This window comes from Anneissia japonica, unplaced genomic scaffold, assembly GCF_011630105.1.
Source record: "Anneissia japonica isolate Jap-2015-1 unplaced genomic scaffold, ASM1163010v1 scaffold2652_len1590060_cov184, whole genome shotgun sequence".
NCBI classification, from domain to species: Eukaryota; Metazoa; Echinodermata; class Crinoidea; order Comatulida; family Comatulidae; genus Anneissia; species Anneissia japonica.
This window is the reverse complement of record NW_022699919.1, coordinates 1,481,119-1,507,631: the sequence shown is the minus strand read 5'-3', so window position 1 is coordinate 1,507,631 and position 26,513 is coordinate 1,481,119. Positions and strand designations below refer to the sequence as shown.

The window sequence follows — 26,513 nt, the reverse complement described above, 5'->3', positions numbered from 1 at the left end:
TTTAAAATGCAAAAAGTGTAAAACTGTCTGATAAAACCTGGAAAAATTCAAACTTTTAATGAAAAATAAATTGAATTACTTATCAAAAGGGTCAAATATAACAAATATTTAGTAAGATACAGTCTTTTATTATAATTTTTTGTAATTATAGTATTTGCTTACTATTTATGGAAAGAATAATATCAAAATTAACACCAGCTAATGCAAATTTTACAATACACAAACAGTATTGTATCTGTAAATTGTTGAGGATAGTATTGTTTGCTCTATTTGTTTTTTCATTGAAAGCTTATAACTAAACATAGATATACAAAGGTTAGTAATTCAATATTGAGTATAATGTAACCATGGACCTTCAATAATCTTAAGCTCCGTAGCAAACACAGACCATATATCTTAAAAAACAGAAATCCCTATTTAACAGTTTGCTCTACCTTAGGGATACATCCAGACAAATACAATAATCTCGGGGAACTGCTGTCTTTATACTTGTAGTTTAATGTGGGTGTTTTAAACAAAAACAGGCAAAGTTCCGGATGCAATGTCTGCCTTCATTTCTTTCTGGCTTCTGATTCAATGAATCAGAAAAACGTTTTTCTAAACTACAGTTGTAACTATACAACAATTGGTAACTTAGGCGATCTTTTACTTATATAATACATACTGAATTCAGTATATATTAATATTATGCATTTATAGTCAAATCATATATTTTATGCTTTAGATGGAATTGAACAATATATGCTAGCAAGCTAGTTCTCCATATCAGTATTATAGTAAATTTATAAACCTAACATATTGTTAATGAAATAGAGATCTTTTACATTAAAATACATACTGAATTCAGTACATATTAATATAGTCAAATCATAGATTTTTTTGCTTTAGATGGAAATGAACACTATTCTAGAAAGCTGGTTCTCAATATCAGCATTTGTCATCATTTCAAATAATGATTTTAATAATTTATTATCAGTAAATTTTAAATACCTAACATTGTTAATGAAATAGTACAGTAACTGGTAAAATAAACATTGCTGAGATTTATTTATAATCTTGGCAGTTCAATGCAAAACAAACTTAATATTTTCACAAAATTATTTTTGAAAACATAATTTTCAATGCTGGTTGTAATAAATTTGTTTGTATTTACAAATAGTAATTATGTTAATCAGGTACCTCCTGACTTTACATACATTGTCAACCATAGATTAGTTAATCCTCCATCTAAGTCCTTTATATTACCGGTTAAAGACCCCCTCCCCCACATTACTGGCAATCGAAAGTTCCCTATCATGTGGTCCGTCCTCCCCCGTCACATGGGCCATACCCATCTCAGCCTCACTGTGGTTATGTCTTACCTCTCGAAGCCCGAAAATACCACTCTCAGGCCTGCGGTCACTGATTTATAAAATGATTCTAATAATTTTTACTGCAACTCAGCAACGGTTGGGCTCAGCCAGCCCAACAGCTGGCACTGCCCCCCCCCCCCTTTTCACCAATGTCCTTCATTACCTCATTGTTGAATTTTTAATCTAATTCCTCTCCCTCAGATTTGGCAGCTGGCTGGCAACAAAATTAGCTGGTTGAACTCTTACAAGATGAAAATGTCTATCATAATTGGAATATCTCAGATGGTGTTTGGAGTCATTTTAAGTGTTTTCAACTATGTGTTAGTATATGAATATCATACTCTAAATTCTTGTTAGCCCAAAACTGAGTTTGTTACACTGGCAGGTTTTTTATGTTACATTTTGACATTGGTCTGACCCAAGTTGGTAAGTTCCAAAGTGCAATACAGGGAAAAATCTGACTCCCAGAGGTACAACAAAGAGGAAATGTTTCTGAAACACCAGGTTCTTGCCAACAAAATGTTCAACCTTCGGGCACATTAATTATAAATAATAGTCAAAGTTCCAGGAAAACAACACAATAAAAAGTCATATCCCTTGGTCCAACCCTGGGGGAAAAAAAATCTGTCAAAAATATTTCTAATTCAGGATAAAATCTAACACTAAAAGGTCTGTTTTTGGTGGAAAATCAGCCTGCTTTCAACAATATCACACTACAGGTATTTGCAAGTATAAGTCTCCCTTCAATTAAAGATCACTTTCAAGACTAGTGTTTCCATGGTCTCTAGTAGCTTTGTTCTCTAATATAGAGTAATAAATATAATATAAATCATCAAAGGTACATATTACAGTGTTTAATAAGGACATGATAGAACATCGTAGGCTACCCTGTAGCTTTTCAACGAATAAAGTTTTATGAAAAAGTAATAATAATAGAGTAATAAAGACATAGTTTTATTTTGTGACCACAGAAAAGTGGTCTTTATTCGGAAGAGTCTTTTAATTGGAGTAGTCCTTAATTACCTAAACTGTGTACCCATAATGCAACTTTAGTAATTAATAGAATGATAAAATATTAAAAAATTGATTTGCAATAGACAACAATAACACTTACTGTGCATAATAATATAAATTTTTATTTTCAGTCACTTTAAAAAGTATTCCAGCCTTCTGTTTGATTTCATTCCGCAAATCATTTTCCTGTTGTTCATTTTTGCGTACATGGTTGTTTTGATTGTTGTGAAATGGTTCTTGTACGACGCTGAAAGATCTCAGACTGCCCCCAGCCTTATCATAACCATCATCAATATGTTTCTATTAACAAACGACGAATCACTCATGATGTATCAACACCAGGTGAGACATTGGTTCTTTTTTTTTGTGATGATGGTGATGACGACAAAGATTGTGATGAGGATGGTAATGGGCGGCAATGACTTTGCTGATGTAAAGATGGATGTGGTGTAGTGGTTGTGTCGGTGCCTTAATTGCAGTGGTGGTTATTGCAATGTGGTGTAGTGATGATGATGATGGCGATGATGATGATTATGACGATTATGATGATTATGATGTGATGAAGATGATATATGATGTTCGGCTGGTAGTGGTGATGGTCATATTTGTGGTGGTTGTGGTCGTTGTTGAGGTGTTGATTCACTTAATTTCTATTGGCTCAGCATAGCATTCTACCATGATTGCTTAATTGTTAAACCTGAATTTCCTTCTCGCAGTACTCTTTATGCTGCAAGAAAAATGATGCATTTGGATAATACTGAGTTCCTTGCATCTCTGTTTTTATTCTATCAAGCTGTGCTTCTTTTGAAATACAGATTGTATAGTTTTTTGGGGTTTTTTTTCAAAGAGGGTTAAACTGTTGACCATGTATCCATCATATCCTGTCTGTAATAAAGAAAGCTTGAAGAGCAGGGGGTTTGTTTCCTCGTGCACTGTCAAATCTACTGCCACAGGTGACACTGCGTTGCTGCTGTCACTGGCTACCCAGGGGCCTAGTACAATTTTTCTAGTCGACCAGCTAGGACCAATTATTTACTGTACTTTAATACTTAATTTTTTTTATTTCAGAACTCTCTTGAATGGCATTTTGATCTTGGATCAATTACACACACACACACACACACACACACATATATATATATATATGGTTTTTTTTAACATATCTATATGTTTTTATAGTATAAAGTACAGATAGTGCTGGTGGTATTAGCTGTTTTGTGTATTCCGTGGATGTTGTTTGCGAGACCTGTATACCAGTTGCTTTTGCACCGTGCTCGATTGAATAAGCGCTTATCTACTGTGAGTATCAGCGTAAGTTTTACCATTGCGGTAGCTGGCTTTTTCGTTCCGCATGCAACCTCTCATTCACCAGTAGGCAAAAATGCACCATAGGATTCCTGGACGTCATCAGTGGGGAGCTTGTCAAGAAGAAAACTAACCCATACTCGTGCTTTACAAAAAGAAGCTTAGTCCTTGCTTATACCTCTCAGAAAATCAAAAAAATTACATAGGCTGTTGCTAGCAACTGAAATAGCTAGTACCCCTTAGATTTCCTACAAAAAAAAGTAACATCTTAATTTTGAACTAATTACAATTTCAGTATTGACTAATGCATGCAATTTTACTTTTTTTGAATATTAATTTTACTAATAAGCTTTTACCTAAAGTTATTAACCAAAAATTATTTGTGTCTGGATTTGAGTTTTGTTTCAAAATTGTTCATAAATTTATTGGTCAATTTTGCTTTTATTTTTATAATTGGATTGTTATAAATACACTTTTTATATGCTTTTAATGATTCAAAGCAACTCAATTTAGCATGCATTACAGACATATGTTTTAAATTTGATTTCCATGATGCAGTTCATAGACCGAGTGGGGTTGCAATTTTTTGGCAAGTTCCTTCACTCGCAACATTTCACTCGCAACATTTCACTCTGTTGCAGTCATTCAAAAGTGAGTAGAGAATGGTTTATGGAACAAACATTTTTTTTTTTCAATAAAACAAAAGAAACTTTGTAATACCATTATCATTATGTTATTTTTTAAAGATTTTTGTTGAAATATATACTGTCTGCAATGGGTTAACTTGAATATATACATTATTTGTATATCTTACCTTTGAGTATTTTAGTAAGTCAATACTTCAGTGTTGCTTATTTTGGATTTTTGTAATAAGCGTAAGCCTTGGAGTTTGAACTCCTCATGCAGTGTGCATTATTTGCAGTATTGCTTAACTTTGTATATTATAGTTAAGTTAGTTGATACTTCAATATTTCTTCTTTTTTTAAGCTTGGGTGTCAAAGACCCCCTCCCCCACCAGGGGGGTGGGGGAAGCAAATTAGTTCTGCTGTTGGAATATGGATTGAGTTCAGCACTCCCAATTTTTGCACCAATCACCCAGGTTGAAAGACAACCTATCGTAAAAACTTGAATTGAAGCCCTGGGCTTTTGTTTTTTGGGAACTTTCAGTGGGCTTTTCGAGACTACTTTTGCAAAGTAAAGAGAGGGACTTCTTTTCAAAATGAATGCTGTACATTTTGGGAATTATTACTATAAAGCAATAAATAGGGCCACTGTAACACAAATCTGTATCATGAGTGTATTAACAAGCATTAAATCAACTACTGTATAAACCAAGCATGTTTTTAATTTTTTTTGTTTTTTTTTTCTTGAAATTCATGTACGATATGTAATGTGCTATCTCAACAGACGCCCATGCTATCTTGAAAAGAAGCCCGTGGGCTTGTTTTTGAGGCTACTTTTACAAACTGAAGAGGGGGCTTCAATTTGAAATGGGCTTCTTAACAAGATTTAAGCACATTTGGCTTCTATTCGACCCTGTTTGATTTTCATAAATGAGCAAATATTTGTTGCAATTGATTTTCTGAAGGAAGTATCCAAATTTTCATACAGACAGTATATCTTTTAATATATTATTGTTAGAATTTTTGCAGTTATGCTTTAATTTTCTGAATTCTTACAATATTTTTTGTTAATTACTGATTAAAAAGCCGTATTTAAAAAAAAATTGTTTTTTCTTTTCACTCTTATACAAATATGTCTTTTGTTTGGTTATTAAATCTTTAAAAATTGCATCAATTAGCGCAAACATTTTAAATTTATTAAGTATAAATATAGGCATTCTTTTTTCATTCACTCTGCACATTTTGGTCGTGTTATTCCTTATTTCCATGGCAACACATCTATCTGCAAATATGAGCAAAAATTCATCTGTGAAAAAAAATTAAATTCATGAATTCATATCTAAAGCATGAGTAGTTGACAAAAATGGTTTTAATGTTTTTATTCAACCCTACACTCTTGTGTAATTTATAAGTCGATATCTTTTATATTGATGTACAGGATGTTTTTATTGCTAATATTTAGTTGATATTAATTAAAATATGTTGGCAAGAGTAATAAGGTACTTTATACCTCAGAATTTAATACACTGAAAGTGACTGACAACATTACAAATATTTTCAACATCATGTATATACTCAACATTTATGCTCATCTGTCTGCAAAGAAAAAAGACGATGACTCTTCAATGATAAAATATGATTCTGTTCATTTGAAACCATATATGCTCATATTTTCATAACATGCTGACCACTGCATATTATGTTTACCAATGTATATATGCTAAATGTTTCATATATGATCATCATTACATAACCAAAATGCTCAAAATTGCAATTGTAATTTCCAGATACATGAATAAATTTGATTTGATTTTAGCATCATGTTGCTGACTTCTTAATTAATTTTGATCAATTTTCTCGTTTTCAGTGTCGGGGTCGAGATGATGATGCTGAAATTATAATTAACGACGATGCTTTACAGACTGATACCGAGATGGGAGATGTTATTTCAGACGTGTCAGTTGTGGAGGAAAACGTTGAGTTTGCGCGTTAACTTTTTTGTTTCAAATTTTTTGAACTTTTAAGGCTTTTTTCAAAGATGTATTGTCCCATGCAAAATGTCATAAAAACCATTTTGGAAATTAAGTTGCTTATTTTGAAGAGACAAAAAGTATTTAATTAAACATAAAAATTAGTGTATTTAAAAAATATTTACCAAATAATTTTACAGCGAAAAATTAAGATCACTGGGAAGTGTTTTATTATTATTTTTATTAACATTATTCAGTTTAAAAATGAGGGTACACATTTTTTTTAATTCAATAATTTCTATGCTCAATTTAATAATTTATATTACTGCTGCAAAATGAGTGAGTTAAAATTAAATTAACTTTTTTAATTATTTTTAATTTTTTTTCATTTTTAGGGTAAAATACATCTTTAATACTGTATACCGCATATACTCGGTATAAAACTACTCGCATATATGGCGACCTTCATTGCCATATATGCAAATTTGTGTGTTGAAGACAGTCTGTACATCAGATGAACATGATTTTAATAATCGAAAATTTGTATGTCATGCATATAAGACGACCACCTTTTTTTTAAATCGTAATTTGCTATTTTAAGTCTCGTCTAATACGCAAGTATATACGGTACAAAATTCAAAATGTTGGCAGATAATTCAACATTACACATTTAACAGTGTTGAATGGAAGAATAAATCAACAAGTATATTGAACCCCAAAGGGCCTATCTTTTCAGTGGCGGATCCAGGGGTGAAACCGAGGCTCATACCTCAGCCAAGAAAAATTACAAATGAATTGTGAAATCATTTAGGTTAAGAGATTGAAATGGCTATAACTCTGTAGCTTTGAGGAAGTGGTATTGTTACCCTACAATACGTAAAAGATTATCCCAAAACTTTCTTCTCTCGACCATAGAATCTATCCCCTTCAAACCATTTGTGTCCTCGTTTGTCATATTTTCATACCCCTTAAAACTGCAGATTTGTTTTATGAGTTACTTCAGTTTGCCTTTCTGTCTGTTGCTCCAGTGGCCACCTTTCTCAAACCAAAAAACCTTAATATTGTCAAACCTATGGATTGACTCATATTGTTTGAATATTTGTTTTCAGTTTCAATTTGGTGAGGCATTGATCTACCAAGGAATTCACACCATTGAATACTGCCTAGGTTGTATCTCGCACACTGCTTCCTACCTGCGTCTATGGGCTCTCAGCCTTGCTCATGCTGGTAAGTTGTAGGCCTAAGGCATAATGCATACCATTGACTACTGCTGAAATACCCAGTGATATAGTGATATAATTATTTAAGCTAATCATGAAATTACTGTAACGTAACCATATATAATTTGTTAATATCATATGCATTAAACCTGTATTGTTGGTCTTGTTATAACCACATATGTTTAATCATGTCATATGTAATTAATTATGTAATCCACTGTATATGGTTGGTATATTGATTGATCATGTAATAACAATATATATGATTGATCGTGAAATAACCATAGGATTGATCATGTGGTACCATAATATGTACAGTAGTAACCATATACGAACGATCATGCAGTAACCATATATTAAATGATCATTGTAGAACTTTCCGAGGTGCTATGGTCTATGGTGTTAAAGAATGGACTGTCTCAGAGCTCGCTGCTAGGCTGTGTGATGTTGTTTGGTGTGTTTGCATTCTGGGCCGTCATGACTGTTTGTATCCTATTGCTGATGGAGGCATTGTCTGCATTTTTACATACCCTTCGTTTACATTGGTAGGTCAGAAAGAGATGTTGCATACTATATACCTACTTCAGGGGCGGATCCAGAAATGTCCAAAAGGGGGGGCCGGAAGCGGGGGCCGAAAGTTGGGCCGATTGAGACAAAACTGTCGTAGGGGGTCTGGGGCATGCCCCCGCGAAATTTTTGTGTTCTAGACGCCCGAACATAACATTTGAGGCATTCTGGGCTATCATTTTTTTCTTTTTCTCTCTTTTTTTTCTTTTTTTTTCTTTTCTTTACCTCCCAAAAGGGGGGCCGGCCCCCCCCCTAAATCCGCCCCTGAACTTCAAAAATTTAGAAATGTAAATAAAATAACCATATTTAATATGTTGATGTCATGATGATTAATACAGAAAAACAGCTTTGTAGGCTAAACTGCTTTTGTCCCCTGAGTGTCCATGTTAAATTACTCTTTAGTGGATAGGAAAGTAGTGGGGATTTTTGCCTGCGTGTTTACCAGTTTTCAGCATTATATCAAAACTCGGTACACAATGATAATGATCACAAAGAGGATGTTTATATTCATTAGCTGTGATAAGCCATTTTTTGGAAAATTATATTTTTGTAATGAATACTAGTAATATTTTAGCTGAAAATAATTGATTAACTTTCACATATTTAGTGTTTTTTTTTTTAATCCTTGCAGGGTTGAATTTCAGAGCAAATTTTACAGTGGCGAAGGTCACCCATTCAAGCCATTTTCATTCCAAGATCTCACAGCTGAACATCAAGAATAGGTCAAGGGTCAACTTGTATACTGCTCCCCTGCATGATACAGCAGAGTGGATGGGCTTGTATACTGCCCTCTAGCTGTAGATCAGCTTTCCATTAAATTGCAAATGAGGCATGTTAAAATATGTTAGCTATATGATAATTATTATGTTTCCAAAATGTGAATGAATTAATCTAGCCATCGGCATATATTTTTCATTCAGTATATCAGAGTTTGTCCTCTAAAATGGTCACCAAGTATATGTGTACTTAAAAATATTTGTAAAAAAAAAATGTGTCAAATTTAATAAATTGCCGGGTCTTGAAGTTTTGAATTATCTATAATTATTTGACAGGAAGTTCAAAATTATATTAGAAGGCAAGTGATAATCCAAGCATCATGAAAAGTATATTTAAAACAATTTTAAATACAAAATTTGATAGAACATTTGTCAATTGAAAATTAAATAAGAAAAATAACCAAGAGTCGCCTGTTTCCCCTTCAGAATTTCAAAACAATTGAGAAAAATTCCTATGTAATTTTTTACAGATTATAAATGGTTTTAGGCTACCCCCTTGCCCCTCCCACATCGGCACCACCACTGGTACAATTAGATAATGCTATGCTGTGATCTGTATAATGTAGAGGCATCTGAATACTCTCAATTATATTATAATGTGGAGATCAATTTATAATCCTTATATCATATATAATCTTTTACATAAATCATTATCATTTGCCGAATAGAATGATTTTCTAGCAGCATATTGGTAACTCAGAACCTAGCTTTTTAATTATAGTAGCGGGTGTAGTGTACTATATATTCAACTCAGTAAGGAACCATCATTTATATTTACCGGTAGTGTACTTATTTTTAGTAACACCATAATTTGCAATACATGAATGGAAAAATATTGAAATTTAATTTATATATCGGCTGTGTAAGACTTTGGCGTCTTGTAATACAAATGTCTTTCATGTTTAGTCACAGCAGTACATTGTAATACATTAAACTATTTTCTTATATTCTAAAAACATAAGTTAATATCATGAATAAAGGATCTATTATCCTTTGCATGCATGCAAAAATGTGTTCGTGTCTTTCATTGCTTGTGCTGGTTTTTTTTATTATAGTTTATGGGGTCATCCTTTAGGGTCAAATATGATTTATTCGGTGACCCTCCTAATAAAATAGATAATAAAATGCTGATTGTCATTTTCAGCCCCCCCCCCCCACCTCTGGTGGATGACCTTTGAATTCACTAAAAACAAAAACAGAATGCTAGATATTTTTTCATACTGTAGTTCTTTATTCAGTATCAGCATTCTAGTATTTACACTCTTTAAAAAAGATTGTAGAAATTAAACTTGTTCAATGAATTTTGGAGTTTTTGAAGTATCAAAGATATTTTACTACAAAAAAATCTTTAAATTTATTACCAGCCAGTTAAAGGGTCCATATATAGAAGTTGAACAAGGTTTCGGAGCAAACTTTTTTTTGCTAAGTGAACATTCCAAGGGGGTGTTGGACAAAATGATAGGGAATGGAATCGATACATATTTTTGTATATAAAAACCAAAAGAAGTTTACCTGGAGCTTTGCTTTAATATTTATATCCCATTAGGTGGTGAGTTTTTTTTTTTTGTTTTTTTTTTTTTATCAGATTTGTAAATGAAAATTAATTTATGTACTGTAAGTAATTGAAATATTACTTTTTATATTTACAGTACATAAAAAAGTAAGTAATTGAAATATTAGATTTAATATTTTTTCAAGGGGTCTTTCTCCGCTCACCACAGACAGCTTTAAACCATCTAACTTGTCAATTCTTCTTTAATGGACTTTGCTTCGCTTTTATCGCGACTCCTACTGCGGTCGGAACTTTTCTTCTTTTTCTTTGACTTGCGTTTATTAGCACCATAAGGATTAACGCACCCCTTGCATTTGCACCATCCGGCACAAGGTTCTTGCGCATGATAGCACTTGCACCGACTCATGTACTTTCCTTTCCGGTAGGAGCAGCTCTCCGGGTTTTCTTGATTGATGCCACATTTACAGATGTACTTCTTCACTGGCGGTAGAACTTTAATAGATGGTACAGAGGATGAAGATCGTTCATCACTTGAGTCGGTGGAATCTGAATCTGGTAGCCCTATTGGTTCCTGCTTCCAGATCTCTTCGTATCTCTAATAATTTGAACAAGAATAATTTAAGATTAGCTAAATTATTCATGTGAGCCACACAAAACTATAATATAATTTGTTTAATGTATTGTACAGCAGACCCGTAACCAGAGAGATGGCTTAGGAAAACTCCCTAGTTTCAGCTAAGGGTCATTCCATGTCAAATCACCTCAATGGCTTTAACATGACCAACTCCGATATTGATGAAAATTGGTGCACATGTTGGGTTTGGCATCAAACGTCCAAATCTCAATTTTCATCAAAATCAGATAGCTATTTTGGAGGTTACGACCAGCCAAAATTTGGCAATTTATTGGCCAAAACTGGTGTGGCCACCAACTTTTACATCTTAATATCTCAGCAATGGGTTGACCAATATTCATAATAGTGGTATTTCTGAAAAGAGAATGAACTAAGGAATCTAAATCTGCCATTATTTGGTATAATTGACCATATTTTATGAATATGAATATTGGTCAACCCATACCAATATACCAATAGTATACCAATTTTCATTACAATCGGAGTCAGTCGGGTTAAAAGTTTTTATTTTTTGCGGTGAATTGACATGGAATGACCCCTAACCCCTTTTGATAAACTTAACCAACACCTTTGCAACTAATATCAAAATGATAAACTTCACATTTATATGCAAGAATACTTCAGCTCCAGGGAACTTCACTGCCTGAAACCTCCATAGTTAACACTCTTCCTAGTTACATGCATGTGAAGGCAGGCACACACAGTGGTCACAAGACCGTCGTACAACAAATCTATCTCTGCCCTGTGAATGCTTGCAACGCCATTTGCGGATTGTCGGTGCAAGTTGTCATTGAAATTGTCCGCACCTCATGTTGTTCTCTATGGAATCGCATTAGCTGACTATTACAGCGCAGTGTGTGCCCATCTTGCGGTATTTACAAAAGCAGCTAAGCTGATTGCTAGTTATGTGACTCACTTCTTTTTGCTCCTCATCGGTCTCTGTTTCCTCATCATCGTATTCTTTCTTGGCCGATGCCGTATGAGGAGGTACTTTACTTGTTTTTGTCTCTGAGGGTTCAGTCTTTATCTTGGTGGATGGTTTTTGGCCATAATCATGATCATCCAACACAAAGGTTGGCTGTGACTAAAAGAAAAGCATTTTACACTTTTAATATTGTTTTTAATTTATTTGTTATTTAGTATTATATGTAGCATCGTTCAATTATGTTGAACAAAGCGCTTTGTTCCCTGGTCATTAGGTCCGCGAGGTTTAATGTTGCTGCTGCATTGGTGCAGCAACAGGCAACCACACCAGGTACCCATATATACTGTACTTCTGAGTTTTAAAAAGACACCAGCAAAGTGCACAGTGAAGGATTCAAACCCAGGCCTCAAGGTTGGGAAACAAAACTGTTCTTGCTGTGACAAATTGAAAACAGGTCTCTAAAAGTGGTGCTCAGCTCTGGTTGTGGCTTTGTTTATTCATTTTAACTGATTTCATATTCAAAGTGTTCATATTTTTTTCAAACAAAATAATTAAGTCTTACTTATTTGTAGAGTAGTTTTTACACACTTTCAGATACTGATTTTGTATTGTCTTTTGTGTTGGCTTTGCCGTACCCTTGTAAAGGAAATTTGTTTTTTCTTTTATAGACGACTGCCAATATTACACAAATCTTTTGGGGCCTGCCCTCCCCCCCCCACCCTTGTTTCTTATCATTGATCTCCCTCAACTCTTTGAAGTTGTATGCTGCAAGGGCACATGAGGATGAAAAGCATGGAGTACTCTTTCTTTAACATGGGTGAGTCGAGTGGCAAGGCAGGCGTGCCACAAACTAAAACCTTAATATTGGCACTGGTTCAAGCAGCACCTTACCCAGGGATCCGTTGTTAGAACCAAGTCTTCTTGGATTAAGGACTTAAAACTGCAGGTCTAGTGTACAAATCTGGCTTGTGTGCATTTTGAAGAACCCATTGCATCTTTCTGAGCAGTTGTGGTATGATATAAACATGAAGCTACTAGAGCCTCTAGGGCTGTTTCAGTAGTCCACACGGTCACCTATGAGTTTTCAATTGTAACTGTCTTGGAAACTTACATTATCATATTTGGTGATGACAGCCAAGTTTCCCTGGCTATGCATTATGGGTACCACAGTATGTAAAAAACAAGTAATCTCATTGGACGTTAGTAGTACAGGTATGGTGCAGTTCCCATCACCACCCTCACATTTCCCATACAACACTTGGTGGCGGTCTTCAAGAATATCTGAGAATTCTCATTAAGGATATTTCATTAATTGTAGTTGCTGTCTTCGGGGAAGAAAATATGACATGTTATACATATTAATTTTTTACGACACTGAAGAGGTTTCTGAAGGGTGTTTGAAGGAAAACTATGGAACAGTAATACACATATTTTCATTATTTAATACAGGGGGAAAAGAGCCACATTCACACTGAACAAAAATTTCAGGCCTGGGATTTATCAATCTCAGCTTAGCAAATGTCTAAAGTCAAAACAGATAAGATGTCCCCAAGCAAATATCCTAAGCTGATTTATCAAACCACCATAGCAAAATCTTAGCTTAAAAATCATCTTATATGGCACATGCATACAGTCGACACTCTAATTTTATGCAATTTTTAGGCTAAAGTAATATTAATAAATCTGACTTAAGCAAAAAAATGGACTTAAGATGAATTTAAGCGAATTTCTAGTTTGATAAATCCGGCCCCAGCAGCACAAGCACTTTCGCTGAGCTATTTTTTAAGTTGAGCTTGACATCGAGTTGATTTGTACTTGTAGCCTGCTTACAAAAAGACAAAATCCTACCAACCGTCCCCCAACATCTTCAAATCAGAATGTAATTTCTTATTCTATTATTACATTATCAATGAATTAGTGTACTCGCTATTACTGTAAGTGAAGAAGGAATATAGAAATGAATACAGTATACATCATAAGGATACGTTGCTCACAATACGATACTGCAGGTAAACGAGTATTACGACAGCTCTTCCTGTCGGCTTCAAATTTACATATCATTACAGCCTGTTCCGTGTCAACTCCATCTCGCATTGCTGTCACCTGTATCCGTCTCTGCTTTGACTTAAGAGCAAGCAAAGCCTCGCATCCTCTTCGCTTGCGGTACCGCTTCATTGCATGAAGTTTCATTAGCTTTTTGCTTTCTTTCGGGTCACTGACCTTTCCGATGTTCAAACCTTTAAAATCGAGAAGACATTGACAATACTGTACTTACAAATTATTATTTTTAGCATCATAAACACATTAATAATATTGTTAATACAGTAAACAGCATAAACAAACAAAAAGTAATACCCAATGATAATGGTAATAATAATCAAAGTACAATAAAGTGTTACCTTTCAGAGTAGATGATAATAGCAAAACAATTAAAAACTGAAAAAAAAAGGTGAATTAAAGATTTTCTCTAAACAGACATACTGTACCAGAAGATAAAATAAGTGTTTACCAATTGTTTGTTCTTCGATGCTACGTTCGGCTAAGTATCTGCGGCGCTTTTCTCTCATTACATGCTGAAGTCTTTTAAACTGATTGATATACAGTGACTGGAGTCTTATCAACTTCTCTTTGCTTATCAATGCAACCTCTTCTGCGGTATAAACTCCTGCATGTCTGCAAGAATGAAATAAATTACTTAAGCTGTGTACACAATGCATTAACAGTCGTCAAACAATGCAATTCAATAGAAAATGTAACACAAAGAGGCAAACGCCACACAATAGAGTGTACAAAAGAGATGACGTTAATGACGATCTTGTTTTAGATTGCACACGGACAATCAGTCGAGGGCATCAGTTATCGAGCACTCGCAAAAAGTGGAGATGGATTTGGCGGCCCGGTGTGTGCTTGGCTTTAAAACAGCCAAACCAAACATTTGAATAAATTATCACTCTATGGAAATATAAACATACTGAGAATTGTTAATCTTTGATTGGCTGTGTTGTCACCTTTGATGTACAGTACTTTAAAAACATTTTCCATGCCCCATCATACTTGTAAACAAATTAGTATTAATCTAACCATGTCCTTACTGGGAAAATCCATAGAATATTTTAATTCTGAATACTGTAGCTTAATGGTAATGGGAATGTGTTGGTATAAAAATCAAAATAAGGGACAACGTCGATAAAATCGTTACTTACTTGAGGACATCTTCTTGTTCACTGTCCACACTTTCAGCATCACTTTCGTTGTCCCCTTTCCAAGATTGGTCTACAAGAAGTGGTTCAACATCACTACTACTGTCGCTCCCATATTCTACAATGAAATATTTTGGATTTTAGATTCCAGTGGACCTCTCTCCTAAGCCCCCCTGTCACTTGGATATTTTTGCTAAGGTCCCATAAACCGATAGTGTAAACATGCATTTGCGGGACAAGCTTGTATTCCTTGCCCTGTGCTAATCGGTTAGTTGATATTAGTTTGATAAACACTGAAAGCTCCATTAAATTCCATTATAGTTACTCGCCAAATGCTGAAATTTTCACGCTCATATGACATACAGTAAATTTAAACTTTTAAGGCTAATGGAAGTGGAGCTTTTGTTAGCCGGACACTCACTGCCTCCGACTGTATGCTACACATTGTTTAAAACAGTAAGCACAATTTACAGTGTGGGTGTTTCCAAACCCTGACCTCAAGGTTTGGAGCCTTAATAATAACATTGCACCAACTTTTCAACTATCTATTAAAAATTAAAATATACTGTATCTTACCCAATATTTTAGCGGCTTCGGACAGTGGGTTTTCGGGAAGTTGTTTGGAGGAACTTGCTCTATAGGCATCAAGATCTTCAAGTAGAGTGTCAGTGCGATTACTTGGCCGTTTCTTGAGGATATTTTTATGCCGTAACATCGCAGTTTTTCTTGAGTGTTCAACACAAAAGCTATACAAAGAATCAAGATATCTGAAATACTGCTGATATTATATATTTACAAACATATTAATAGGTACATCAGAAGTATTAACACAACACAACACCTGTTTCAGAAGTTTTTAAAACAATAGTTTCAAAAGTATAGTGCTTCAAAGGTGTTTTACAAGTGTTATGATGTATTTCAAATGACAGTAATGCGTTATGCATATTCAAATATTAACATAATAAACTGTACCACCAGTTTGTATCACACATACTGAAGAAATCCAACCAACCAAGCACATCCCAAAACAAATTGTTAGTTTGTTTTTTTAAAACCCTATTTACAAGATGGTCACCAATCCAGCAAAGCTGATTTGGGCCCTTATTACATATGTATACACACAACATTACACAAAATTATTTAAATATTTATTTAATTTTAACAAGTAAAAGACAGGACAACAAACAAACACAAAACTGATAGAAAAATACTGTCAGTATATTAATGTCATAATCTACATCCAATAAGGCTTAATGTACAGTCCTGTCCATACTTTATCATTAGTATTTGGTCTTCTGTGACAAGCTTTCTGTTAATATATGGGCAAAACACTGTAACCAGAGCTTCAAGAGAATCAGCTGTACTCTATAAAGTACAGTTCACTGTAGATCATGTTATGTTACATGCTGTTGTTTCATTAATTTATATAAAATTCAAAACAAGTACAAATTTGAAGAGAATTATTTTACACACCCATCTTTTTTGTCCGATTTGGGCGCAGCCTGCGAGCAACGCTTCCCGTTCTTAGTAGATATATAATTGCATTGCTTGAAAGGTGCGCTCTTATCTTCGAGAATATGCCGACGACAGTACTCAAAGCCATCCATCCGATTCTGCATGCAAATACGAGGAGAATAGTTGCAAAATAAACTCTCAGAACGCAACGTTCTTCTACTACTGCTACTACCACTGGGACGACCTTTCATCTTGAACTGTACAGTAGAGAACAGAGATTAGTAATGGTTCTTTTTCAGATGTATAATTTATCTTGTTAAATAATCAATCAATTAATCTACACAGTGTTATGAACTTACTGTAGAAATTGGAAATTTTAATATTACTTGTGTTGTTAAATATTCTCTAAGAGTGGAGAGGATACAACATTGCATATAAAAGAATAGGCACATTCAAATGAGTTACAGTAGAAGCTGGGGGCGGATGCAGGATTTGGTGGTAGAGGGTGCGTGAGAATCCATTCTAAGCGAAGAACCGGCCTGGTTATGCTCTGGGAAGCATCGTGTAAACACTCGTCGGAAGTAACACGCAATTAAAATTTTATGTCTGACTTAACTTTCCTATAAACTATTCTACTGTCTGTAGTACAGTAATTAATACTTTTAGTTATTTTTTTTTACTGGTTGTTAAAAAGTTATTATTTGTCGGCATGGGTTGATGTTATTTTGTAGCTGAGTTAATGTGGAAGCGTACATTTATGTTTGAGAGTGCATAGTGAATAAGGCAATGGAATTAATATTTTTACACGATGGACATGAGAAGAGCTTGAAGTTTTGAATAAATTGCTTTTGTCTGGCATGCATCTGTTTTATTTACAATTTTTATTTTCTTTGGTATATTTACGGGATCAGAGGGTTGTTTGTTTTCATTATTGTTTGTGTATTGTCACACATCTTTGGTATTTACATCTGGATGTTGTAGTACTGTATAACTAGACTAGGCTTTGTAAGGTATGTATGTATGTATGTAATGTATGTATGTATGTATTGTATGAATGAAGAGGAAAACTCAATCTGATGATGATGATGCCATGGTGCCAGCGGTCTAATGATCCCTAGATGATACTCATAATATAATTATTAATTACATTATTAAATAGAGCACTTCAGGCCTCCTGAAATCTTGAATTGAATATTAGTGCAGAATGACCTTACTTTTTTTCCTTTTAGATCCATAGCATTTACGTCCAAGTCATTTACTATATTAACTGTATATTATGTTTAACCACCACTCTTCAGAAAACCATGCGCCTACAGTAAATACAGTTACTCAATCATCAAGCCTCCGGTTTGTCCCACATCGGGAGCCTGTGCTGCATGCTGTGTGTGGTGTGGTACACGTTTTAAACTTCACACTAAATTACTTCAAATTGAGCTTATTCTTACCACATCGTGTCTACTATATATACCTAGTAATAATGTAATAATAATTGATTATTAAACCAGTATTAATGTAGTTCTGTATTATTAACAATTTATAAAATGTGATGTTCTAAATAATGAAAAATAGCAGCCCGCCCGCACATAGTGACGACGGAACAAGTTAAAACGTGCCTATGTGCAAGCTTCGAGTCACTCGACGATAAAGAGCAGTCGGGGAAGGAGGTTTACAAACGCTCAAAAAAACGATACGTTTCGGGCATAAATCTTCAGATTTTGGTGGCAGCCATGATGCTATCACTATCTCAACAAACTGCTAAAATATTTTCCTACATAATGGATTGTCAAGTACTTACTGATTTTTATCGACAACAGAGAAAATTATTGCAGTGTACCGTGGATTTTTTTATAAAATTTCACGATGGTTCGGCGCCGACCTTTTCTGGCCGTGAACAACAAAAATAGCTTTTGTTGTGCAATCAGGTAATGCAAGGCTACGTATTGTGTCACGTAAACGGCGTTTTCTCAAGAGAAGCTATGAATAACCTTTGACCTTATTCTACTAATTGAATAGAGCATGCGCGGTCGCTTGTCTGTTCGTCGGTCTTGGTCTCATGGCGGCACGTCCCGAGATTGGAACAGAAACATGGTATTATTCTCGGGAACAAATCGAAAATTCTCCATCCCGCAAGTATGGAGTGGACCAGGACAAAGAATTGTCCTACCGACAACAAGCTGCCAACCTTATACAGGACATGGGACAACGTCTTACTGTGTATCCTTTTCATTTTAGAATAGCATCGTTACTTATCCGCCATGTTGGCCTAGCCTAGGCTAGGGCCTACACATTTTTGTGAATTGCAAATTGTAATCATTATTACTCGCTAGATTCGATTTCTTATCTAATAATATTACCAATGTTAGAACCTATATGTGTAATAGAGTAGTAATATGTAACTTTTTGGGAATACGACTGGTTTCTTTTATTCTACAATATACAAAATGTTGTTGAGGTCCAAAATGCACGAGATAAGACATTTCCATTGATTCCTCTAGGCTCTAGCCGCGGCGGTGCAGCATGCGTTATGAACGATTCAGCGCTCTCTAGAAAGTCATGGGCCCATTTCGTAGGCCTAATTTTATCAAAATTTCACTATTAATTGTGATGCACTCCTTTTTTTATAGTCTATATTTTCTATTATATACTGGATTATATATAGGCCAGTGTTTTAGTTTGTAAACGTGATGTTTGCATTGAGTTGTGTAATGATAAGTTCAACTAGGGGTCAATACAAAGAAATTGACAATGATGAGTCATGGATCAACAACAAATATAGGTGATAGCAAAATTAACAAATTTAACCTCTCTGGTAGACAGGACACAATCAAATACAAACTTGTATATGAAAATACACAAAAAACTGCTAATTCTCAGTAACAATATTATAAACAAATCTATTTGAGTAAAATCAAGCAACTGGTTTAACCCTTTCAGTCCCATAAGCGCTTTAAGCGCTCTCTAATTATCGTCAGTAATTAATTAATTGATTAACAATAATTAAAAAAAAAACGTATGTGCAGTAATGTGTGCATGTATTTTCATTAAATATTCGAGAAAATATCAAAAAATTTTATAAAAAAATGTTTCTTGGTGCTTTTTTAATTAACTTGAATGTAAACAGGGCCTAAAAAATTATTTAAATAATTACTTTTTTTTTTATTTTAAAAATTTCACAACACTATATAACCACTTATTTAGGAAAAACATTTTATTATCTTTCAATTCTTATCAAAGGAATTTGTATTACTCCCAACAGAAAAAATTATATTTAATTATTTTTATGTCACTAAAAAAATTTTTTTTTTAAATGAAAAACGTGAAGATGAATGGGTTAAAGGCATATGGTTTTATAAACATTTGATATTTGATTTATTACCTTAAAATACAAAATTTATAGAATTTAATATATAATAATTTATTAAATGTGTAAACTAAATATTAACCATTTTCAATCTTCTAATTGAGGTTACTTCCTGTTTTGTGTTCCTTAATTCGTTACCACAGTAACCAACTTTGTATCAACACTGGAATTGTATATATGCACAGATTCTACATGGTCCACTCATTCACCAAGTTTCACCGTAATGTGAGTTTATTTGAAGTTTTAATTTATTGTATTTACAATAAAAATAACAAATAATTGTAAAAATAATGAACTGTGGGTACTCTATATAGGCCTAACTACTTTCAGTAGTTTTTTTTAAAGGCCGTGGATATTGTTCCGACAACCTTACTTAAATCTGTTGGAGCTGGCTTGACCCTAACCTTCCAGTCGGAAGAATATCGAGCGTGTTTTTGAAAATATTTTAAACTGCCTTTTTGTACACAGAAATATCAAGGAATCCTTATAAGTTATATAAAACAAAATGTAATCAGTTGTTTTTTCTTTACTCTGAAACAGGTAATCGCCCCGGCCTGTTTATTTTTAGGTGCAAAAGTAGAAGAGCAACCCCGTAAATTAGAGCATGTAGTTAGAGTAGCGTACGCTTGTCTTCATCGAGACACTCAGCAGCAGTTGGATCCGAAGACTGAGGTAGGCAGAAGCAATAAGGAGATTTTGATTTGCGCAATGATGGGACCATAGAACAACGTAGATTGAGTCCATACTGCGTCCTAAAATCCAGCCGATGAGAACTCATCCTGATGTCATTGTGCTCTTGGTCCTACCATTGTTATGCAATTTAAAGCTCATTATTGTCCCCTATCGAAATCTGTAATTAAAAGTTTTCTCGTGTTGCTTTTTCATGTTCCATTTTTTATTTTACTTTTTGTATTATTTCCCCCTATTTGTGATATTGGTAAATGTTATTACTGTATAATACCAAGGTACACATGTATCATTTGTAAAACTAAAAAAAAGTGTATCTTTTATCACTGTTCATGGCCCACATTTGTGTATAAACTAAATGCATGTTAGTTGCCTAAAATTGTTTTAATTTTATTGTTAATTATTTGTGGGGGTTTTTTTGTGTGTTTATTTTTGTTTTGGAGCAGTAAAAATAATGGCTTTTTACTTTCCCTTGTCCATATTGTTTTGTTGGCTGAATAAATGTTGAATTTAAAGTGAATTCATCTTTTGTCTATCAATCAATTATTAATAATTATTGTTTCATTAATATTAATTGTATTTTCTTTCATAGCTATATTCCCAGTTAGCACAAGAACTTGTGATAAATGAGAGCATTATATTGCAAACATTAGGTAAGTAATTCTTTTGTATGTACAGTATGTGTTGCCTGTTTTGCAGAATAACAGTCCTGGTACATAGGTATTTATAAAATTGAACACATAATCCCAGAGTAGGAAGCCAAGCTGCACTACTATTTTATGAAATGCTCTTCCCATAACATAACAATTTTACAAAATTCAATACTTTTCTAAGAGGTGATTATTGATGTTCCAGTCGGCTAAACTGGTGATAGCCACCGTGTGCACACTGAACCGTGGATATCGTTATGTAGCCTTAGTTAGTCCCTCAGTTCAGTTCCATCTAATGCTCTCCTTGTGTTTCAGCTTGAGGGCTGAAATAGTCTCCATAGCAACCATCTGTCAAATGCGGTGTTAGAGCTGTTGGTCCTGTGTACAATATGGCCTAATAGTGCACACATTATCGAAAGATGTACACTATTCTGGAAAGAATATGGATTAACTTGCCATTTTGTTGTTCAATTTATCCCCAGAACGGAATAAGACTGGGTTTTAAGTTCGTAACTTACTTTACACCTTGTTTAGCGAACTTACTTTTTTAACGATCATCAGAGGAAGGCGGGAATAAAAATATATTTTTCATTTTTATTCAGCAAATAGTTTTGCCAAAAATATCCAGATGGAGGAGAAAATATAAATATAATTTTATATATAATTATATTTTTATTTGAAATCATAATGGGCGGGCAGCGAGTTTGCTAAACAAGGTATAAAAAAAGGTTTTGTCTAAGTGGTCTAAATGGTCTTAGTGCTTGATGTATTTTACACTTAAGTATGTCCGGTCCACTTAATTGTAATTAGTTAATAGTAATTACATTTAATAGGTGTATAATTTTTATTTTTTAAGGTTTTGAACTTGCTGTTGATCATCCTCACACTCATGTTGTAAAGTGTACTCAGTTGATCAGAGGTAAGTAATTAAGTTTGTCTTCATAACCAAACAGTATTTTGAGGAACATCATACAGATATGCCCATTTATGCAATCCTCTAAGATATCTTGAAAACAAGCAGGCTTACTGCAAAAGATTCAATTTGTAAAGAGTTGCTGTAAAACTTTATTTATTTGACCTCCCTAAGGTCAGAGATTTTCATTCTGTGTATATTACAAGATGATTGTTTAATATGCCAATGTATACAGTTCATATCTGCATGCCAATCACAAATGTTCTTTTTCAAAATCAAGTTCTGGTGAAAAACAAATTTGATATGTTGTACAACTGATTTTTCTAAGACAAAAAAAGCATATTGACGAAAACCTTGGGAATGGTTAATAAGATACAGATTTTTGAATATTCAAATTTTAGGGTAAAAGGTGAAATATAGGGTGGTTATGCTCCTTTTCCCCCCAGTTTTTAAGTAATAAATCTGTATCTCATTAACTACTTTCGTAAAAAATTATGCATATACAACATATAAATTTTTTTTTCCCTCCGGAGCTGGGCTTTAAGTTGATTAAAATACATGGTCGTGAATGTTATTTTAGAGGATTTAATGCTAATGAGTTACTTTTGCTTCCTTTGGTGACCTGCGTACCTGGTGTTGACTTGTTGCTGCCTCTTCTCTGTCGGCCGTCTGTGAACACTCCAGCTAGCAAGGATCTATCCCAGACCTCGTACTTCATGGCGACCAACAGGTTGGCTGCCCTTTTGTCTTGTCTCTCAATTGGCTAATTCAAAACCAAGACAATGACAAATTAGTGGTACCTTGATTAGTAATATTCAATTTAAAATTGGAATTTGGTACCTTGATTAGTAATATTTAATTTAAATTGGAATTTTGTGAAACCTAATACCAAAACCTCAGTTTTAAATACCATGTGACATTCTCATTATCAATGATAACTATGGAATATTCTAACTTGATATCATTAATAAGAACTCCATTGTCTTGGTTTACAGTTACCCAAAAACACTGACATGTATATTCCACTGGTTGGAACTTATGCTTGCAATCAAGTAAACAACTAAATAACAGATCTACAGTCTGTGATAAAATTAAAAGTGAAAATTCATTTGAATTGCTATTAGATTTGTGTATTGAAGTCATTAGCTGTCAATTTAAATTTAGAATTAGAAAACAAAAATCATTAATTAAAAAGGATAAATAATGCGTTTTTTTAATTCTTTTGAGTTGACCCATAAATTGGCTAATAATCAATTTCAGGATTTTGGTGGTAAATCTATACCACATATGGTATATCTTTAATGCAACCAATTGAATTGCAACTGTTAGATAATAATAAATAAGAAACTGAATGTAAGCATAGTTTCTGGCTGGTCACTGTCAGTATTAAACATGAGGACTAGACATAGAGGTCAGAGGTTAGCAGACTCTAACAGAGATTACAAAGAGGCTAATGGCCCATGATACGGTCATGTGACATACTGGTAAGAATACAGAAAAATGGTTCCAGAACATAAATAGTACTAAGTGCTAGTAGGCCAAGGCGACAATGCCACAAAACTAATGTTTCATCTTCTTTGTTTTTATTAGAGTAATCGGCAGGAAAGATAAAATTCACCGTGTTTTCTAGACTTGATGAATTTGCAGAAGATACTTCTCAAGAAGAAGCTTAAGACATTTATAGTTAATTAGCAACAAGTTCCTTCTTAGTAAAGAGTTCTTAACAGTTTTATAATAAATATAGAAGAAAATCTCAATTTATGTTAGGTGAATGATACAGTAAATCTCTATTTAAATATCTTGTGTTTTCTTTTTTTTTTTTTTTTTTTTGATGATGTATTTTAGCCTTCACCTGACGTCATTTTGTCTTCGTTACAAGCCAACTGCTGTTGCCTGTGCTTGCATACACTTGTCTGCAAAATGGTCCAAAATGCAGGTAATACTGATAATGTGCAATAACTGACAAATTAAATTTCCTGAATGTTATTTTTTTCCCCTTACAATTATTAAGTTAAGTATTTATTGATAAATGTTTGTTCCTACCTTTGTGCAACTGAAATATGATTCAATTTTTATGTTATGATCATTTTTGGTGCATCTGAGTCGTTTCCAAACAAAATGACTCGGACATAATACATTCTCTTCGAAAAGTTATGTATTTATGACACTACAGTAGTGCTAATGCAGTAGAAATGTTGCCTTTTAAATATCCTGTACTGAATAACATATTTCTTTCATATTTATCATCTAGACTAGGAAAAAAATCAAAAAAGAGGCCTAGAAATCAAGTTAGGGGGAGTGGAATGTTAGAAGCAGTCAACATAGCCAGATATCCTAAATAATCCGTCATGGTCACCCTAAGCCCTGTTGACACTTGATTTTTCACCTGTTATACTTGAAATGGCGGCCATTTTTCAAAATGGCCGCCAAATTTATCTAAAATGTGCATATAATTGGAACTAAATAAGCTACAGATATGATGTTGGTGTCTAAAATCATTATTTATAGACAGGCAACAAATCAGACATTTAAAAACTACTGTCACTCATGCCAGAATGGAACATAATTCAAAAATAGGTGTTTATTTGTTTTAAAATATCCGCCAAATATACTTAAAATGTGTATAAAATAAGAATAAGTATATAAAAACTACTGTCACTCATGCCAGAATGGAACATAATTCAAAAATAGGTGTTTATTTGTTTTAAAATATCCGCCAAATATACTTAAAATGTGTATAAAATAAGAATAAGTATATAAACTCACCAAAAAGTCGTGTTTGTAATCGTTGGAAAGCTCTTCCGATGCTGAATAATGTATTGCAGTTTATATATCAGAAACGGTGTGGTGTTTCATACTGTCCCATAAATTCCAATTATGGCATATCACATTAATATAAACAGGACCCATTTGCGTAACTCGTGAGCTCTCGGATGGCGGAGGGGGTGGGCGCTCCTACTACTACCTAACACATTACTACCAAGCCTTAAGTAACGCATGTGCTTTCTGGGCGAAGTCCAATAACAGCAAAAGGAAACAGGTTTAAGGGGCAAAAAGGCAACCAATATTAAAATTATTATTTATTATTATTATTATTATTATTATTATTATTATTACTATTATTGTAATTATAATTATTGTAGTGAGATTATTATAGTTGTTGTAATTACTGACTTAAAAATGAACAAAGCATTCACCTGTACAGGGAGTCCTTTCCAGCCTTTTGGAGGATAAATTCTTTAACTTTTCTAAGATGGAAATTGGAAGGGGCTTTAGAATTGAGGTAGTGTATTGAATTCCCATCACTGCTCTTCCTTGTATTTCAGTTGGAGGGCTGAAATGCAAGTTACGATAGCGCACCGTCTTTCGGATGAGACATTTAACCTGTTGGTTCCGTGTGCATAATTGAAAGTGTGCATGTTAAAGAACGCAGTATACTAAGTGGAAATGAGTAGGAAATTGTTTCCCGGTGTACAGTGGTGTAACGACTATGCGCTCCCATGCAGCGGTCTGCAGGGCCCCCATCACCTAGGGCCCCGAAGGTGCCCCAACCCATAGGGTCCTCGCTCGGGCACCCTTACCAAAAGGGCTTTGTTGATACATAACAGCATAATGTGTCTCTGAGATCGACTGTAAGACATATATCATAGTATATCCGTGAAGGTTTAATTGGGGGGGGGGGAGCCCTGTCGGCCTGGGGCCACCTACAATTTTCCAATTGTTTTAAAAATGGAAATTATACTCGCATTTTAAATATATGAGTGCCAATTCCGGCCACTTTGAGGTGCCGTATTCATAAATGATCTTACCTTAGCCCCAACCATGCTGGGGCTGAGGTGGAATAGGTGTGTGAAAGCCAGTCCCTACCCACATTCCCTCTATTTTGAAAATCTGCAACAGATATATAATTTATTTCCTTGTTAAAAGCAATCTAGAATACAATGCCAAATATTAGAAAAACGAGCAAATTTAAATTCCCACAATTAAAGTGTTGACTGGATCAAAAAGTGGACCCCATTCTCAGAAAACCACTGGGCCCCGGGCCCATCGTTAGGCCACTGCCGATGTAGTGCCCATTTACCACCAGAAGGACCTCACTGGAAACAAGTATTCTTCCGAGACCTCACTAGAAACAAGTATTCTTCCGACTTTTGTGGGTTATCCTTGGTGTTTACACCGAATATATCCATCCACCCATAAGGGACAGATTTAGAGAAAGAATTTTGTTTAGAAATGGTGGAGACAACAGACATTTAAAAAAATAGGTTGTTTTGGAGTAAGCCTACAGTGACGTCATGCTTCCTTCTTTCTGGTCTTTCTTCTCCCTTTCTTCTTCATTTTTTGGGGG

The 26,513-nt window shown here is 34.2% G+C and overlaps 3 protein-coding genes across 9 annotated transcripts in view; 2 read left to right on the top strand and 1 right to left on the bottom strand.

The window, feature by feature from the left end:
• The window catches only part of LOC117103221 (V-type proton ATPase 116 kDa subunit a-like), a 21,186-nt gene extending 11,349 nt beyond the window's left edge, over nucleotides 1-9,837 (top strand). For 2 of the 3 annotated variants that reach the window (XM_033243771.1, XM_033243772.1), the window contains exons 13-19: nucleotides 1,554-1,672; nucleotides 2,498-2,708; nucleotides 3,546-3,677; nucleotides 6,162-6,269; nucleotides 7,374-7,491; nucleotides 7,858-8,029; nucleotides 8,683-9,837. In XM_033243771.1, coding sequence (XP_033099662.1) covers nucleotides 1,554-1,672; nucleotides 2,498-2,708; nucleotides 3,546-3,677; nucleotides 6,162-6,269; nucleotides 7,374-7,491; nucleotides 7,858-8,029; nucleotides 8,683-8,773 — 951 coding nt within the window. In that variant the 3' untranslated portion in view covers nucleotides 8,774-9,837. The remainder of the gene's footprint in view (nucleotides 1-1,553; nucleotides 1,673-2,497; nucleotides 2,709-3,545; nucleotides 3,678-6,161; nucleotides 6,270-7,373; nucleotides 7,492-7,857; nucleotides 8,030-8,682) is intronic. The other variant, XM_033243773.1, reaches the window with a different exon arrangement.
• A 200-nt stretch (nucleotides 9,838-10,037) lies between these two features.
• On the bottom strand, nucleotides 10,038-18,488 carry LOC117103222 (KAT8 regulatory NSL complex subunit 2-like). 4 transcript variants are annotated; one of them, XM_033243774.1, is made up of 10 exons: nucleotides 18,350-18,475; nucleotides 17,769-18,022; nucleotides 16,573-16,811; nucleotides 15,676-15,845; nucleotides 15,103-15,217; nucleotides 14,409-14,572; nucleotides 13,885-14,136; nucleotides 13,011-13,180; nucleotides 11,891-12,058; nucleotides 10,038-10,935 (listed from the first exon to the last, which is right to left on the bottom strand). In XM_033243774.1, the coding sequence occupies exons 2-10, from the start codon at nucleotides 17,787-17,789 to the stop codon at nucleotides 10,564-10,566; spliced, it is 1,671 nt and encodes a 556-aa protein (XP_033099665.1). In that variant the 5' UTR covers nucleotides 17,790-18,022; nucleotides 18,350-18,475; the 3' UTR covers nucleotides 10,038-10,563. The 4 variants fall into 4 exon arrangements, with proteins under 4 accessions (XP_033099665.1, XP_033099668.1, XP_033099669.1 ...); XM_033243777.1 differs by lacking the exon at nucleotides 17,769-18,022 and having other exon boundaries at nucleotides 18,350-18,488; XM_033243778.1 differs by lacking the exons at nucleotides 17,769-18,022; nucleotides 18,350-18,475 and adding an exon at nucleotides 18,023-18,128.
• A 94-nt stretch (nucleotides 18,489-18,582) lies between these two features.
• LOC117103220 (cyclin-T-like) overlaps nucleotides 18,583-26,513 on the top strand; it is an 18,012-nt gene continuing 10,081 nt past the window's right edge. Inside the window, exons 1-7 of one of the 2 annotated variants that reach the window (XM_033243769.1) lie at nucleotides 18,583-18,768; nucleotides 20,059-20,140; nucleotides 20,456-20,587; nucleotides 21,195-21,255; nucleotides 22,109-22,171; nucleotides 22,850-22,895; nucleotides 24,011-24,101. In XM_033243769.1, the coding sequence (XP_033099660.1) occupies nucleotides 18,608-18,768; nucleotides 20,059-20,140; nucleotides 20,456-20,587; nucleotides 21,195-21,255; nucleotides 22,109-22,171; nucleotides 22,850-22,895; nucleotides 24,011-24,101 (636 nt within the window). In that variant the 5' untranslated portion in view covers nucleotides 18,583-18,607. Of the gene's footprint in view, nucleotides 18,769-20,058; nucleotides 20,141-20,455; nucleotides 20,588-21,194; nucleotides 21,256-22,108; nucleotides 22,172-22,849; nucleotides 22,896-23,504; nucleotides 23,650-24,010; nucleotides 24,102-26,513 lie in introns of those variants that run through there. The other variant, XM_033243770.1, reaches the window with a different exon arrangement.

Bases quoted from the DNA above. Each gene is read 5' to 3' on its own strand.
- LOC117103222 (XM_033243774.1), bottom strand. From the start codon at position 17,789: ATGGATCTAAAAGGAAAAAAA. The intron at 15,218-15,675 runs GTAAGATACAGT...ATTTCATTGTAG, and splicing joins CGAAGCCGCTAAAATATTGG to AATATGGGAGCGACAGTAGT. The intron at 13,181-13,884 runs GTATCCTTATGA...GAGAATTCTCAG, and splicing joins AGTATCGTATTGTGAGCAAC to ATATTCTTGAAGACCGCCAC.